The sequence below is a fragment of the Leptodactylus fuscus genome, chromosome 1 (genome assembly GCF_031893055.1).
Source record: "Leptodactylus fuscus isolate aLepFus1 chromosome 1, aLepFus1.hap2, whole genome shotgun sequence".
Lineage (NCBI taxonomy): Eukaryota > Metazoa > Chordata > Amphibia > Anura > Leptodactylidae > Leptodactylus > Leptodactylus fuscus.
Genome location: NC_134265.1, coordinates 55,166,304 through 55,185,273, shown reverse-complemented (window position 1 = coordinate 55,185,273; position 18,970 = coordinate 55,166,304). Strand labels below are relative to the sequence as shown.

Below are 18,970 nucleotides of genomic sequence, written 5' to 3'. Positions count from 1 at the left end.
GTATCATGAGGACACCGAGGTGTGACTTTCTCAGCCAAACAGTACTGGCACCAGAGTGGGCATCCATGGAGGAGAGGACTGGGCAAATGAAAAAATACAAGTGCGGTAAACAGATCTATGTATTGTGATCAGTGACCAGTGTAAGAGATGTATCAGTATGCCAAGCTGTATGGCAAGATATTACTGCATCATATTTCTCTAACACTTCAATACAGTCTAAGATGACAATGTGCTTGGGGTTTTATTACTATTGTAAGTGCAGCACAAGTGGCGTCCTTGGATGTCATTGATGAATATAATAGATCAGGATTTCAGAGAAGGAAACAAAATCATCTGAATCATTTACCAACGTATGGGGTAGGACGGGGACGTCCCCTCCATTTACCTAACTATTATTTAAAGAGGACCTGTCACCATTCCTGAATGATATGTCTAGATATGTCACCATTCCTATATACGGATTATGTTTATGGTCCGTTTTGGTTGGTTATTGTTCATGTCCAAGGATTAATATCAATTTAATAAATGTATTCATCTTAATACAGTGTTTTTGGGGATACATATTTTTTAACATTATACTATTAAAAACTAAGTACATACTCGAGTATAAGCTGAATTTTTCAGCACAGTTTTTGTGCTGAAAAAGCCCCCCTCGGCTTATACTCGAGCCAGCAAAAATTTTATTTTATTTTTATTGTTTTGGGGTTTTTTTGCGGGGGCGGGGGGGGGGGGGATGTCTATGACCAGCCGCAATATCAATGTATAGAGTCTCCCATAAAATAGTGGGGGAAAAAATAAGTTTTAAATTTTTTTTAACAAAAGTTGTAAATCACTCCTTTCCCTAGAATACATACAACAGTAGATCACTATGAAACACATACACATTAGGTATCCCTGTGTCTGACAGTGCCCGGTCTACTGAATATAGGGGATCTGCAGTGCTCCTGTTCCATCGGGAAGGGGTTAATAGGAGCACTGCAGATCCCCTATATTCAGCCAGGCTGAATTCCAAGTGGGGGAAAAAAAAACCCAGTCCTCAAGCTCAGGGAAGGGGCAGATAGACAACCAAAACACCCCCTCCCCTTCCCCAGCACCCATCAACTACTGCACCCAAAAACTCCGGCCATTTTAATTTTAGAAATTTTCCAGTAGCTGCTGCATTTCCCTCGAGTATATACGGTATTATTATTTTTACATTTTTTTTATTACTGTTTGGAATTTCTGATGTAAAAAACATTCTATAATTCATGCATTTTTTTTATTACATATGATGAACAGCGGACCCCATTATAGTCAAAAGAAAGTCTATAAATTCCATACACAGCAATATAAATGTCAGCCAGAAATAAAACTATTCACAATGACATTACACTACACAACACTATTCTGACTGTCAAGAAGCAGCAGAAACCTGACACAAGAAAACAAGTGTGAACAAGCGCACAAGAACCGCTCAGAAAGTAATTTCTATTAGATGAGCAGCTATTAGTAATGTAATGTGACTATTATAGACAGATTACATAAGCGTCTCATGGCAGGTGTACGGTGTGTTCAGGTGACTACATGGCAATATTTACTGTACTTACAGACTAAGCCCCTGCGCCTCTATTATATGCAGGCTATGTGGAGTCTGGCCGTGTCACAGCGATATTACAGCTAGCTCAACCTCAACATTGTCTTTTATACCATTCCCATTGTGCAATACTGCTCAGCTCCTCCTTCTTCTTTCCCTCCTTTCTTGAGAAGGAGAACACATTCACAATATTGAGTGGCTCTCCCAGCAGTAACATTGTGGACGGCACTTCTAGTAAACTCCATGCCGCTTTGCCATCTTCTCATTGTAAGTCATTTGTCAATGGAGTTCATTTATTGAAACATTGGATTCCGCTAAGAATAACATCACAGCAATGGCCAAGTTCACTTTTTTTTTTTTTAACCACTTCAGTACCGGGCCAATTTGTGGTCCAGGACCAGACACATTTTAGGTTTATTTTGTATGTGCGGTTTTGAGGTCTGTAACATTTTTCCCGTTTGTCTCAGTCAACCAATTTTTGCGTCTTTTTTTTCGGGGACACATAGGGCTTTATTTTTATGTTGTTTTTATTTTATTTATTTTCGAATGTGTTTTAATTTTTTTTATATCTGGGAAAATATAAACATAATAGGAGGGAAATTGTGTCTGGTTTTCAATTTATTATTATTTTTTTAATAACACAAAGTGTCACTGAAAAACTTTATAAAATAGTTTTTCCTCTCCGTTACGGTAATTTTTATTTTGTATGGTGTCGTCAGGGGTGGAGCTATAACCTTTAATAACGGCGTTTTATTAGCATATTTTTTTAAATTATTATTATTATTTTATTTACATTATAAAATAATAATAATATTTTTTTTTCAGATTGTGTCCCCATAAGGTGATAAGAGACCTTTGGGGACATCTGATCACTTTTTTTTTTGTACTGGAGGCTGATTTCCCCTGCAGCTGGGGCTGTTACATTTAGCCTCAGTTGCAGGAGAAATCCAGCCTCCTGCACGCTGTATACACAGTATACAGAGCTGATCTGGGTCCTGTAGGACCCAGCAGCTCTTGCAAGACGCTGCTCCTGGCGGATCACGTGACCACTGGGTCAGAGGGAGAGGGAGGCCACATCATGGCAGCACCCATAGCCGTGTATACAGCGCTCATTGAGCTCTGTATACACAGCTATCGAGAAGGCAGGGAAGGGAATAAACCTTCCCTGCCATCTCTCTGGGAGCTCCGGCTGAAGTTACAGCCGGCTCCCAGCTTCAGTAGCTGCACGATCTCCGTGCAGTTTCTATTTTCTGACTGGATGTACCGGTACGTTCTCTCAGAACTAGGCAACCACTTCCCGGACGTTTATAGTCTATGGGCGGTCCGGAAGTAGTTAGATGTAAATTGTGAGCCCCATATAGGGCTCACAAGTTACGTTTCCCTATCAGTATATCATTGTGTAGTATGGGAGGAAATCCACACAAACATGGGGAGAACATACAAACTCCTTGCAGTTGTTGTCCTTGGCAGGACTCAAACCCAGGACTCCAGCGCTGCAAGGCTTCAGTGCTAACCACTGAGCCACTGTGTTGCCCCCTTGGCTAGGTTTACATCTGTATTGAAGGCTCTGTTAGATTTCTGCACTAAAAAATTGGTAGGCAAAAAAGGAGACTGGAATGGAAGCCCAATGGAGCGTGAGTATGAACATACCTTTATACAAGATATATAATCTCCTTGTGTCTATATATGGCCTGTTGCTGTGACCGGCTATGGCTGCTTTGTTTTATATCTTGGGAATAAAGTATTGAATAAGGATCAAGTGTGCCGCCATGTCTTCTCTTCTTTTGTTGGACATTGTTTGACTTTTGGAGCGAGCCCCCATGTCAAGCTGTGGAGTGCAAAATCCAGGAAAGTGTCTATATGTAATGTTAAAATGCCCCGAAAAATCTATTATGACCTTATGGGGGGCATTATTTAAGAAAATACCACATCCATGTCACAGGTTTTAGTATTTCGTGCTATTTAAAAAAAGCATAAACCATAAAAAATGTTTAAAAAGTGAAAAACAGACAAAAAAAAATTCCAAAATGGCACGCCATAACTTGGCTAATAGGTTATCTCATTTCTGTTCTGGTATATAATATGACCGAGAATAAACAGCTTGCTATGTGATTGACCTCCCAGAATGAGGAGGTTACCATAATACAAAGAACTAATACGTTACATTGAAGTTTATTAGCAACGCCATCACCAAGAGACTAGAATTGGTGAACGAATACACAAGATCATCCATCCGCAGAGGATAATGGTTCGCCAGGGTGTGAATGAGATTTCGGTTAAGGTTTATTGCACATCCAAAAAAAAACATAAGCAGCACACCTGTACAAACCCCTCTATTCACAACTACCACTTTATTGGGCTTTGTTTGGTGTGTTGGGTTACTGTTGTTGTAAGTACTTATCAATGCTTCAGTGACTGAGTACAGACCTGAGGAATGACATGAAGTGGAGCGCTCCGACACGTGATACACACAACAGGCGTGTAAGTGTCCATTGCATCCTCTTCTCTAGTGAGGGGAAATCTATTATGTACACAGTTTCAATGGGATGTTTCATTTTTCTCCAGTATACTTGCGTGTCCACCAAGTAATCATTTTTCCTATTGATCTACCTATAGTTGGCAAAGGAACATACTAAGGCCCCACGTTGCGGAAACATTTTTTTTGTTGCAAATTGTGATGCGGGTTTTTGTGCAAAAGTCAAGAATGGCTACAAAACAAATGGGAAATATCTAGTAAATACTTATGCTTCTACTTTTTGCTCAACCCACTCCTGGCTTTGGCTCAAAAAACCGCAACAAAATCTAAAACAAAAAAAGTTGCGTTTCCGCAACATGGGGCCCCAATCTAAAGGATATTTATAGTCCATCCGGGCTAAGGAATGGGTTGTGTATTCGGACACATTACTTGGACACCGGTATTGTATTCAGCTGCAGTTTCATTGAGGCTAAGACTCCACATTGCGGAAATGCAGCTTTTTTTTGTTGCAGATTTTGCTGCGGTTTTTTGATCCAAAGCCAAGAATGGCTACAAAGGGAATGGGAAATACATAGGAAGCTCTTATAATTCAACCTTCTGCTTAATCCACTCCTGGCTTTGGCTAAAAAAAAACGCAGAAAAATATGCAACAAAAAAAAGCGTGGGGCCGCAGCCTGACTGTACATCAGAATGATTCCTGACATCCTCCTGTGATCTTTCATCAATGAGTTGTTTATATCCACAGGATCCCATTCCACTTGATGTTCTTCTTTGTTCGCATAATTAACACTATACTCTCCATGCCATTACACAAGAGGACTCCACAAGGTTAGCAGTTTATGAAATCTTGGCCACAGCTATTCTAACACCAATAACCATATCTAATTATATAATATATCAATAATTGTATAACGTAAATCAAACTAATGATTTTATTTTGAAGCCAGAGTTAAAGGGATTCTACCACTAAATCGCTTTTTTTTTTTTTCACTTTAGACGTAGGAATAGCCTTTAGAAAGGCTATTTGTCTCTTACCTTTAGACGTGGTCTCCACTGCGCCGTTGCTTAGAAATACCGGTTTTAACTGGTATGCAAATGAGTTCTCCGCAGCAATGGGGGCGGGCCCCAGCGGTCAAATGCCGCTCTTGCTCTTGTAGTTCAATACAGGAGCATACTGCAGCCATTTTTGCGGCCTGTATTGAACTACAAGAGCAAGAGCGGCCTCCCAAAAATGGCCACCGGTAGTTCAATACAGGAGCTTACTGCGCAGGCGTTGGAGGTTGGACTGACATGGAAGACAGAAGAGGCGAGGTTGCAGCTGAAGATGGAGGCGTCGCTGGAGAGAGCTCTCTCGCCATTTGAGTGCTGGGGCCCACCCCCATTGCTGCGGAGAACTCATTTGCATACCGGTTAAAACAAGTATTTCTAAGGAACGGTGCCGCAGAGACCACGTCTAAAGGTAAGAGATGAATAACCTTTCTAAAGGCTATTTCGATGTCTAAAGCACAAAAAAAAGCGATTTAGTGGTAGAATCCCTTTAATAAATTTGACTAATTTCTATACAGGGAGGCTTCAGTCACAAAGACTGGCGTCTCTAACAATGTGTATTTTTCTACAAGAGAATAATCTTAGTCAAAACCTCTTCCATTGTAAGAATCTATGAGCACAGTCTGGAAATCTGCTGATAGTGTCTGTGAATAATATTCCATCTGTAATCACACAAGCACCCAGAAGTAGATACAAGTACAAAGAACCAATTTCTTACATTGTAAAATGTGAGATGTGTGGAATGTTACGTCCTTTGAACAAAGCAAGCAGTTTACAGACGTGCTGTGAGGAGAATCAACCCCTCCCTTCTTACCCTAACGGCTGTGATATGATCTGCTTTTTAATGGAAGAATAAAGGTTAATTTTTATTTACACTCCTTGGTTGACGCTGGACTTCTTCAACGTTGTTAGTTTACAGACATGCTGTGAGGAGAATCAACCCCTCCCTTCTCCATTTGTTGTATGAAGGCAGAACTGAACCTTCCCCTCCACTCATTGTGCAGAAAAAGGACCTTTCCTAATTACAGGTAGTAAACTGCAAATTAGCTTGAAGGGAGACACCTAATGGCAGGTAACTTTACAGAGGTTTTTCAGGCAGAAAGAAGCCACTTTTTTTTATTTTTATTAAAGTGCATTACATTTTGGTCCAGAACCACATGTATGAAATGAGATTACGTTGTCTGAAAAGTTAGTGACCCTTTATATACCACTGTTCAGGAAATGGATCAAGAAATTAAAAGCAGCATGATACTACGAGGTGTGTCTTTGTGTGTTGGATTAAATCACAGCTCATTCACTTTGTTGAGACTGTAAAGCACTGCGTTTTTTTTTTGTTTTTTTTTTACACCAAGTTTCCAAGGTAGCCAAATGTGACGCATTTCCACATGTGGCCTCAGCCTTACATTATGTATTTTCTGGATTCTTGGGCACAATTCTATGTGTGTCACACTAAATAGTTCAGTGCTTGACACCAAAGAAGATTCCTCTCCAAAAACCTGTATCTACAAATAAAGAATAATCATGCAAGAAAATTTTGTTTTTTTAAATTTGTATATCCGTCTGTAAAGATACACACAGCCAACATATGTCATACACACGTATATACATACGCTAAAGCAATCATATATACATCTGAAACAATATGAACATACACGGAGCGACACAATAAAACACAGTTGGACATGAGGAGACATATGCATATTACACTATCACTTTGCCCTCTAACTGGGAACTGACTTACTACATACAAAATATGACAACTAGTAAAAGTGCATTTTTCTAAAATCCATAAATACATAATTTAATATTGTGCAAAATTAAAATAAATAATGCATCATTTTTTTCCTTACACAAAGTGTCGTTCACTCAGGACAGAACATCATTTGTAAAGGGATCTAATGACTGTAACATTTATTATATTTACCGTATTGCTAACATAGGGTCAGGATAGAGACTAGAATTAAATGAGGTGTCTGCGGAGTCAAGTTTACTTGAATTCATCTGTCAGATTCTTCATGATGGACCTGGGGGTTCCCACTCCCCCCAAGTCACATGATCAGGACCAGCCCCAGACACTGGCTCGCTGCTCCACTGCTTTACTACAGTCAGCTAGCCTCCATTGCACAGGAGGGGATGAGCACGCCGAATAGCGGGGCTGGTTCTGATCACGTGACTTGGGGTCGGAACCTTGTCGGAACCCCCAAGTCCATCATGAAGAATCTGCTGGAAGAATTAAGTTAAATTTAACTCCCAGGACAACCCCTTTAGAAGGAGGAGGAGCTGTCGTCTACAAAATGATTGGCTGTCCATGTAATACATTGACTAGCCAGGTCTACTACAGTTCCTGTTTCTTATTGAAAAATCTGCTCATCCGACCAAAGCATACCCAAAATGGAGTGTTTTAGAAGCAAACATGATAGGAGCAGATTCACTAATGGTAATAGAGTGCAAACCTAGACTAGACAGTCTTAAAGTGTGTCAGATTCAGCAAAGTGACTGACGCTGGATGATACACGGTCTATTCTATCTTTCCAGTGTCTTGGTGCAATTTCTTTCCTGCATAGTTTCACACTGCAGACAATGCCCTCATTTCAGTAAGTCATGAACACGTCATAAAAAGTGTCTAAAATACAGATTAAATGAGGTGCAATCTATGAAGGACAGTTTTTGGCACAAATACACCAAAATTCAGCCTTCTTTTCTTCAGAAAATCTGACCCTCAATTTTAAAAAGACCCCAATGCAGTGTCCACCGGGCAGATCCCCCTTTCTCTTCTCCCCTACCCAGGTCGATTTATAGGTCCCTCCCTATAGCACAGGGGTAGGGAACGTACGGCTCTCCAGCTGTTGCAAAACTACAACTCCCAGCATGCATACTTGCTCTGCTGTTCTTAGACCTCCCATGGAAGTGAATGGAGCATGCTGGGAGTTGTAGTTTCACAGCAGCTGGAGAGCCGAGGGTTCCCTACCCCTGCTATAGCACCTCATCCAATCTACATCTATGAAAGAAACAACAAAAATGACAGTTCCCTATACACCCAATAGTACGCGCCAGGGCATGCACTATACTTATTGGCAGATCTCACCAAAAACTGCTGGATCTGCTAAGAGAAATTCAGTATCCATAATCAATGTTAGTCTGAGTCTTACCAAAAAAGATAAATAACATGGAAGAAGCACCGAGGACCATAGGAGCAATGATTTACAGTATAGAAAGTGGACTTGGCTACGTTTTTTCCCCTTACTATCCATAATTAGTTTTTGCAAGAAGAAGTCTCTGTGGTATAGCAGCAGCTAGAGAAATGTCCACCAGTCTAGCATCCGGGGGAAAACACATGGTAAAAACTGTCATATACCCAATGCTGTAAAAGAAACCCTAACACTTTGCTGCATGATACAAACTATCCACATCTTCTGTTGTCATAGAAAAGTGTCCATTATTCTTTGATACTTTGAAGAAGTTGTAAAAGATGATTCTCGATGACTTGCTGAACTGAAAGAGTAAAGACAAGATGGTTAGATGTGTGGTCACCATTCATGATGTATCAGACAGATGTAACACCTATATATAGAATAGCCTCATTTCACAAGGACATATACATACATGTGGTCACTGATAGTGGGTATTGCTGCCAGGTCTTCACTGGATAAAACAGAAGCTGAGCAGCTGCCATGTTTGAAGGGTTTTAATAAAACTTATGTGGGACCACAGCATCTGGAAATAAGTGACTAACCCACATGATGCCCAAATTTCTGGCCTCCCAAAAATTATTTTAAAGTGATCAAAAAGTTCTATGCTGCCCAAAATTGTACCAATGAATATTACAGCTCAGCTCTGCAAAAACAAGTTCTCACAAGGCTATGATAAAAGAAAAAAAAAAAAGTTATGGGCTTCAGGGTCACACAAAGCAACTTTATTTATTTTAAAACTTGTAAGGGGGTCTAACTCGCACGGTTGGGGATCAGCAATGGCACATTTCAGACAGGCAGTGGGTTTAAAATCCAGGGGTGTTTTATTCACAAAAAAAACGCTGAGCAAACAAAAACAAAGAAAAGAAAACCTAAACCTGTCCGGCTCTAGCTATACATTGGCGTACCTCACTAACCTAGTGCAGGTCGAGACACACGTCAGTAAATGTAGCGGCAAACCGATACGCTGTCCCAGGAGTGCTTACTCTCTCACTCTGCAAAACTCTCAGACCTCCCTTTTACTAGGCTTCCTTCCATAGTAACATATCAGGAGGCCTCACCTGGGACCAGGGAACAAACCTGGTGTGGACCGATAGACTCCCACTACCAAGCTGCCCTCCAATTGAATACCATTCCCCGAACCGGTTAAAAAAAAATTGGAGAGAGAGAAAAGTGCTACAAGCAGCACTTTTCTCTCCGCATTTTTCGCCCTTTTCGGGAGGAAAACGGACGGACACCCAGCGGACTCCATTATAGTCTATGGGGTTTGCTTTTTTAAACAGATTAGGTGTCCGTTCAGGGGGTCCCCAAGAGGACATGGGTGTGAACTTAGTGTAACATTAAACCAATTTAAATGGAAAAACAGAAATTGTCTGTGAGCTTAAGGGGTTAAATTACTAAACATGTGTGTAGTTAACACATAAGGGATTGTCCTAACCAGAGAGCCATTTCTTACAAGGAAGCTGCCCCTGTGATCAGCCACAGGTTGGATACTGAAACTCCCAACTAACCAGTGAGATTTTTGTGGCTTTCCCCAGTAGTGACTAGGTCATGCTGAATTCACTTGAGAGTCAGCCGCTCTGTCTTAGGAGGTTTCCGTGTACTAATGGGTGTTGTTTTAGAAATTACTCTATGAAGACGACTATTGCCATCAGGCAAATGGCTATTGGGCAACATAAGCAACCACACATAATAAAGAGTTTACCGACTTTACGCTAGCAGTCTATCTATAGGAACTGAACCATTAATCATCTATTATATAGCAGGAACGTGTCCTCAAATGATACTTGCAGCATGGTTTTCTATTGACTTAGTGACGCTCCAGAATTTTCGCAATATTGACATGTTAACCAGATACTGACATTAAGGAGCATGATGCCGTGCTCGCTGTTTATGTAGTTGTGAGTACAATAACTTCTATGTACACAAGGTGAATGGATTTGGGCCTAGACCCAGAGGGTTGTTTGCGGTAAATACATAACCTACCACTCCTGTGGCCCAGAGCTACAGACAGGTCCATGGAGTTATAGCCAGAGTCTGTCTCAATGGTCGGATCAGCCCCGTTCTCTGCCAATTATAACAAGTCATCGATTAGTAACATTTCATAGATATCTGAATGCTTCCCAAATTCCTAACCATGTGTAATATATTCTCACGGGGCCATATAAAAGCAGAGGATTAAATATCTATATACAACCTATATACATTACAAGTTACATCCTGTGTTTTATACCAAAGCTGCATTTTTCTATTAACCTCACTGAGCTTTCAATGAATTTTGTTTGCTTGAAGATTAAGCCTTCCCAGCAGAGATGAAATCACTGTAGTTTGTCACTGGAAACAGTCAACAAGCTTGTTGGAAGACACACCTAACAGCTTAGTTTAGCTTTAGTGATGTAGCTAGATACCTAGTTTCTGTTACAGAAAATTACTTTCCAGAAAGTAAACCACAACTGGGATAAGACTCGGCAAGAATGGTGGGACGATTCCAGCTCTGAAGCCGTTTCTGAGCAGTCAATGCAGTTTTTCACTTTAAGGGCCTGTTCACACAGCCTTCCACCTATTCATCTTCCAGCTCTATGGTTTCCCATGCCAGAAAGTCTAAGCAAAGCTTTCACTTGCAGTCTAGCCCCAGATGAATTCATATTGGACAGAAAAGCTGTGGATTTTATGTGTAGTCGTGAATACTGAAAATCTGCAACCATGTACAGCCGCAGGCAAGTGGATGTTACTGAACTTTCCAACATGGAAACTGACAGGTGCATAATCTAGCATGTCAATTTCTAGTGTGGAAACATTTTCTCATTTAATTCAATGGGCAAGTAAAAATATGCAATCAAGATTTTGCTATGGATTCCCCCTTTGGATCTGCAGCAAAATCAGCAAGTGTGGATAATCTAAAATGAAAAATGCCAGTATCATCACCTTGCCGATCTTATTCTACTCCTCTGCTGAGCTTTGCCTAGTTCTGTGTGGGCTTACTGGCCCCCCAGCAATGATGTTCCGTGTCAGCCTGTGTCACTGCTGGAGCCAGAAGAACAGAGACTGGTGGAGGAACGGGGAAGGCTCAGCACAGGAGCCGAGAAAGATTAGTAAGGGGAGTATATTGATTTATTTATTTTTTATTGTAGAAAATTAAAAATCAGTTGAATTTACCGCGGTTTTGGGGCGAATTTTGCCCCCAAATCTGGAGCAGATTCCTCCCGGAATCTGCCTCCCATTGTTTTCAATGAGAGGCAGAGATCGCAGCAGGACATGGAAAAAAAAGTAGCGTCCAGCTCGATCCTGACGTGGATTTTGTGGCGGATTCAACTGAGGGGTTCACAGCTCAAGACTCCCTCCTGTTTAAGCCCACTCATCTGGGTCTAATCAGGAGCGAGATGCTGTGACGGAATGCTGATGCACTGCGGTAAAAATACCGGCAGCGGAAAATAAAGAGAAATTCCTCTTCATTTTCCGCTGTGTGAACACACCATAAAGGGGTTGTCCAGTTTCAGAACAATAAGTGTTATTCTTCTGTATCAATTTCTCAATGCTTTATAGATCTCTGCTTGCTGTCATTCGTTCTACTTACTTCTAGGAGATTAAAATCAGTCCGAGATTATCTGACATATGGTCCATTGTCATATGAGGGACACACAGCTCATTACCAGGCAGATGTCTGATCACTGTGCTATGACTATAACAAGCCGTGCACCTATGTGTACATCACATGACTATGGACTGATCTGTATGGACAAGATAGCAGAATGAATGACAGCAAGCAGAGATCTAGAAAACCGTGAGGAATTGATACAGAAAGTATATTGGACGATTGTACAACTTTCCATTATACAAACAATAATAATTGTATCTAAATATTGGTCTGAAACTGGACAACCCCTTTAACTTTTGAAATCGGTGTTCGCTAAACCACAATAAAATCTTCAAGACATAGTATAAATTTCCTGCTGTAAATTTCATGGTATTTGCTACAGAAAATTTCTGCAGCAAATGTGACCCATGTGAAACCGGTCTTATCTCCTACTGTTCCTGAATCAAAGTCTGAATTCATAATCTTTTAATCTATACCATATCTTTCTTTTCCCCTAAGTTTACTTGGAGGCATACAGTGGTTTTAAGTTCTGACCTAAGATAAACATTTCTTACTGGAAGCCTTATTATGGCAATATTATGGGGCTGGATGTCAGGACTATGTAATGTCAAACATATAGCCTACAGATCTGTAATATGACATTGTGTGCCACCATACAGGCTTCGTGCACAAAGCTCTGCCAAGTACATGAGTCTTTATTGGAAGTATATGTAATCATGGAAATGGTTTAAAAGTGTCCATACACATCCTGGTAACTCATCCTTACATCTACACCTAGTGTACACTCACCTAGAAGAATTTTCACACATTTCACATGATTGCCATGGACAGCGTATAACAAGGGTGTCCCGCCATTCTGTAAATAAGAAGGTGTAATGTTATAACCTTATTATTACACTGGTTCTTTATTCATCTTTCTGCTATTATATACATTTTATAGAATTTTCACAGTAAAATCTTACCCAGTCATACTCATTGACATCCACTCCACACTCCACCAGCATTTTTACAATATCTGTGTATCCTTTACTACATGCCAGTGACAGAGCACTTTCACGACCTTTACCGAGGACTTGAGGATCCGCGCCCTGAATAAACAACAGATTTCAGAGTTTCAATACATTAAAACAGCCCCAGTTCTGTCTTTTGTATGTAAAATGCGCAACTTATTTGAAAGTTTTTTCCATTTCTTACATTCTGAAGTAGAAATTCCACTACGGCGATCTGTCCATGAGCTGCCGCCCACATAAGTGGTGTGAAACCTTCCTCATCTGTGAGGTTAATGACGTTTTCTGACAAAAGAATAAAAACCCGTTAGCAGCAAATTAAAAAAAAAAATAAAATAAAAATTATTAGTTACTAATTATTCTGCAGATCCCTTAATGTAAGACTGTCCATTCCATCTCGCAGGACTGGAGAAATACTTGTGCACCCCTTCCTTCTCCTGCCAACCTTCAATATAATATGGCAGTGGTTTTAAAAGGGTTTTCTGGGACATGACATGCTTCAATCCCTTGAAACGGCTGATCATCTGACATTGATGATCTATACATGGATACAATTTCAATATTGAAGTCTTAGAAAACTCCTTTAAGAAACATAAGCTCACTCACGGAAGATGTTTGTATAATTTCAACACAATCTATGAGATCTCTTATGTTAGTAAAAATAAGTGTTTCCATAGCTAGTCTCAATTACAAGAGAATACAGCAGGAATGAGAATGACGCTTTACCTTGTTCAAGACGACTTGCCAGATACACCATCTCCCCTTGAGCAGCAAGCTGGTGTACAGACAGTGCTGTGGAAGGGACAAAGCAGAACAAAGAGAACATTGCTCGCAACAAAATCGTTCCAGTATGATTGTAAGGGGGCGTTCACACTACTGTCGGTGTCCTACAGGTAGTGTCCGCTCAAAATCTGTCATGGACACTAGGAGCGGACACTAGCTGTGTCTGTGACACCTGTCATTTATTTAAATGGCGATCGGGTGCGTTCTTTTGCACTCCATGCCGTTCCTTCCCTGTCCGCATGTAAAGATGTCCGACTTCTCAAGCAGACAGAAAAACCCGACATGTAGGGTTCTTCTGTCTGCTTGAGAAGTCGGACATCTTTACATGCGGACAGGGAAGGAAGGGCACGGAGTGCAAAAGAACGCACCCGATGCCCATTTAAATAAATGACAGGTGTCACGGACACAGCTAGTGTCCGCTCCTAGTGTCCGTGACAGATTTTGAGCGGACACTAGGAGCGGACACTACCTGTCAGACACTGACGGTAGTGTGAACGCCCCCCAACAGAGAGGTTATGCTATGTATTTCCAATAATGATGGGTCTCCAAATTTCTAATATACATTGTGTTTATATTCCTCACCATATCCAAGATCTCTGCTTGCTGTCCCTGGCTGAAAATTCTGTATACACCAGAGTCTGTACATATCTATCTTGTCCACAGCAGAATGGTGGATACAATTGTATCCATTGTAGACAATGTATTCTGTGGACTGAATACAGCAGCACAAGTCTCTCTTCTTTACTTGTAGATTATTACAAGGTGTCAGTGTGAGGTACACTCAGTTTAGCTCACAGAGGATTATATAACCTGTGATAAATCTAAGTATTTTGTCTGTGTTAGTATTGTGGCTTCTATAAAATAAAGCTTCAACCAGTGTCGGATCTGTAAGGGCCCATTCACACGGAGTAAATATGCGTGTATTTCGGCAAAATACATGTGTAAAAATAAGACTCCCATTGACTTCAATGACATTTTATACGTGTATTTTGATGTGTTTTTTTACACGTGTAAAAAAAAATGTCATTGAAGTCAATGGGAGTCTTATTTTTACACGTGTATTTTGCCAAAATACACGCGCGTTTACTCCGTGTGAACGGGCCCTCACACAACTGAAACCAGAGAAGCCAACAGACTATTAACTTATACAGGGCTCTGCTGTGACTATAGTAGTGCAGAACACAATGGAGCCCTCTATACAGAACCTTAGATCGGTATCAGTCTTCAGCCTCCACATGTAAAAAAAGAGAACGTCCCTATGTTCAATAATAGAAAGATGTTGAAAATGTTACGGAATTGAAAGTGCATTACCTTATTACAATGTAGCCATCACCTCCCCTGACATGTCTATATACATAAATACTTGTATTATTCATGAAGCAACAATGCTGGAGAAGCTTTCCTTGGAACCCTGCACTGTCCGCGCTTCTCTTAGCCCTCTTCTAAATGTCTTCATAAATGGGCAATATCATTTCCCTTCTCCATAGAGTGTGTGATAATATCACATGAAAAAAACAAAACAGAGAACCAAGTACTTACAATTGACCAGCAGGGGCGTAGTGGACACCTCATTGCCTCTGTGTTTGTTGGTGAGAGTGGTGGATTGCTTGATAGGAGAGAAATGTTTGGTTGTGGATGGGGTGTACACATGTCTGACCTGTATGCCGGGGGATGGGGAGGTGTGTATGTTGCATTCAGCTGGAGTGAAGAGGAAAAAGCAATATTAAGAAAACCTGCAAAATTATAGGAATAACTTTAGATGTTAATCTCACAACTGCAGCGGATTAATTTACGTGCATCCCTGACAACGGGGGAGATCTATCTATGATGGTTTTCTGATATTTAAAAAAATAAAAAATCAGAAACCTTAGGCCATTTTATCATTTTTATGCTGCCTTTGCTACTTTCCAAAAGGAAGCAGGTGTGGCAGAGTCATCCCATTTACCATCATTTATGCCAGTGTTCTGGTTTACACATTGAATCTATATAAACTTGATAAATCTTTCCGCTTTTTAACTACAATCACTATAGGTCTGGCTTCTCTGACCACCAGTGATCGCTGAGCGAAGGACTGTGTAACCAGACAGACAAGCAGCATTATATTGCATTCATATGAAGGTCTGTATATGTAATGCATGGACTAGTCAGATTCGCCACGCTGAGGACCACTCTCTTCTTGTGTATTTTCATTGAGACGACCCCTTTAGGAGACTTCAGCATTGCTGGACTTACTGATATCACACACACCTTCAGAGGGGAGTCTGGTGATCCAGCACAACAACATAGAATGATTTTCTATACACCAGAGAAACATACCATGTTTGCCAATCTACTAAGAATAGAAGGGGCAGATAGAAGGGAGCACCAAATGACTGCAGAATAAAGTCTGTGCAATTGCTAACCTTTAAACAGGACGGAGGCTACTTCCAGATCAGAGTTCACTTGATCTTGGATATTTTTACTGTCTTCTTCATTCAATGACTTGACAAAGCGAGAACAGACGTTCATATCAAATCTATTTGGTAAAATGAATTTCATCCCCATTGCTACATTTTGAGCGCTTCCTTCTTCAGGGTTGGACTCCATGACATGTTCCACCTTGATGTCAGGCATGCTGGACAGACAGAAGCTCACGCACTCTTCTCCAGACAGCTCGGTAGAGCCCTCCAGATTGTTCAGGGAGGACATGGTTAATCAGCAGCTCATTTACAGCCTCGTTGTTAATTCTGCATCATAGGGATGTGCGGACCCCGATAAGCTAGAAAATGAAAGAAATCTGGGTTAAATTAAAGCTATTTACTCTGCTGAACATCACACACCTAGTGATATCTCGTTTGTTCTCTGAAAGCAGCCATTTCTTTAAAGCGTACGTCCAGTTATGAACTATTATTCATACATGAATAGTACAGGTGAAAACTTTGTAATATAACTTATTAAAGAAATATCTTTTCTTCTCCACTTTTCATGCAGTAACTTGCTCCTTATTAGTCTATGAAGAAAGGAGGGGTATGTGGGAGGTAGAATACATATCATGGAAACAAGCAGGAAGATTGAAGATAAGGAGCAGGAGAACACCTTAAGAAAGGGTAAAGGAAACAGATTTTGTTAATGAAATATATTACAAAGATGCTTATATTCACCAGTGCTATACATTTATGAAAAGTTGTTTATAACTGAAGGTATGTGATACTGTAATAGTATTACAAGTAATAACTGCTGTCTCCATAATCACTCCGTTATCTCTTATACCTGAAAGTCTAAACACCTAAAGAAATATTTACAAACATATGCAAGAGTGGACGTTTGGTCATGTGGAACACTAAACCTGACACATTACTGAGCCTTGTCCAACTCTTTCTTTCAAATGTTTAATAGTGCTGCAAAATGGCCTCAGTGGTGACGTCTTCAAAAAGGGCGCGTGACAGGAGAGATGTGCCATTTCTGAACAGGTGACTGATCAGACCTGGGACTGGCTGCAGTGGTCACCTGACACAAACAACCCACGGACCTAAAAACTGAGGCTGGAGCTACTGGAAATGGAAGTATAAGGAAGGGTATAGTTTTTTTTTTTTTTTAATGTTCATGGCTACCCTATTAAGCACCAACAATAAAGTGCCAGACCACCACAGGTGCAGTATGTTTGAATATAGGAGCCTAAATGATGTGCCCTGTCTCACGACCTTCCTTTTGCAACCATCTATGCATGAGAGAGAGAGAGAGCGAGAGAGCGAGCGAGCTAATTGGGCCGCCCCCAAAGCACTTACATATTGATTAAAAAAATGGTTAGCTTTGCATGGCTTGATAAGATTGTGGCGACGTATTAAATGAGCCGAGCGTCTTGTATTTGAACTCTCCAGTAAGTTGAATGCCAGACAAGCGGATGTAGGAGTTAAAAAAAATCCCCCAAAACCGAGCGGGAAGAAGCCGACTGACCTAAGTCAAGCCCTTTGTACCGTACGTGACAGCACTGAGGGCTGCAGCGACAGTTGCCGTGCATCTGACTGACCCACCCGATAGAAACACGCTGCGTGTATTGGTATTTATACCCCACTGGGGAGGACTACTTTAACCTTAGGGAGAGATCAGGCATTTTTTTTTTTCATTCTGCTTTTAACAGGATAATTGGAAGGTTCCTGGCCAAAAACCACCATCCGCCCGCCCCTGCCTAAATTCTCACTGCTATACAATGCCTTAATTCATGGAGAAATGGAGGAGAGATGTATACAAATGAGCTGATGGCAGGTGTCATCTCTCCATGAATTAGGGTTTTGTATAGCAGTGAGAAATTGGGTGGACGGGCAGATTTTTGGCCAGGAACCGCTGCTTCATTCATCTCTACGGTATTATCGGAGAGGAGCTAAGTATAGCGCCATCTATGGCAGTCACTAAAAACAAATTCAGTGGCATGGCGTGGTACATAAATGGGGGTGTGGCATGTAAGAAGGGGAGTGTCCTACAGTAGTCATTATTTAATCGTAATTGAGATAAAATGTTGAATAATTGTGATTTTGATTTCGCTCATGACGGATCCGCACCTGAAAGCTGTGAGTGACATCTGAATGTAGGTCTTTATTACTCAGTAGATGGGCCGCCATTTTTTTTGGTGGATTCACAAACATTTTTTTTTTTTTTTAGAACAAGTTCTTGTTGCTGATTTTTGAACCAAAGTCAGAAGTTCATTCAAAACAGCTATGAGACATAGAAAGAGGACACATACCATACATATACTCCAGACCCTCAGAAATAACATACATGACAATGGCCAGTGACCTGCATAGCCAAGTCACAAAAAGGAGAACACGAGGGGGCACCAAAAATATCTATAGCTCTATTATATCTATCACCAAAAGTCTTCAAGTATGACCTAGACTTCACGTTCTGGCACTGGCACTAAGCCGCTTGCAAAAAACGCTGTGTGTGAATCCACCCTTATACTTAATGACATGCGCCCCGGATTCATTAGGACGGACCTCCGAACAATCGCTGGGTGTCAAAAACTGGAGCAGACATGCGATAAAAATACCGCAGTGATCCCCACCACCGGCCGCACACAGACACACCAATGTCATATTCCTATCACTTACCTTATTACACTGCTATTGTTATATTATTGTCCCTCGTCACTTCCTGTCATACGTCATCACGCAGCGACAGCCGGCCTTCTCCTCCTGTTCCTGGGGGCGCTGTAGTTGCCGGCTCTGTCCTTTGCCCTCCTGCTTCTGAGGGATAGGACGATTCTACACATTCATACAAAGAACGCCTCCCAGATTACCCGGCACTAAATCATGACGTAGAACAATC

At 41.0% G+C, this 18,970-nt stretch overlaps 1 protein-coding gene across 1 annotated transcript; it reads right to left on the bottom strand.

Moving 5' to 3' along the window:
* Nucleotides 1-6,399: 6,399 nt before the first annotated feature.
* On the bottom strand, nt 6,400-18,899 carry ANKRA2 (ankyrin repeat family A member 2). The gene is made up of 9 exons (XM_075270781.1): nt 18,754-18,899; nt 16,072-16,427; nt 15,209-15,367; nt 13,613-13,678; nt 13,074-13,171; nt 12,842-12,967; nt 12,669-12,735; nt 10,271-10,351; nt 6,400-8,588 (listed from the first exon to the last, which is right to left on the bottom strand). The coding sequence occupies exons 2-9, from the start codon at nt 16,355-16,357 to the stop codon at nt 8,533-8,535; spliced, it is 939 nt and encodes a 312-aa protein (XP_075126882.1). The 5' UTR covers nt 16,358-16,427; nt 18,754-18,899; the 3' UTR covers nt 6,400-8,532.
* Nucleotides 18,900-18,970: the final 71 nt, after the last annotated feature.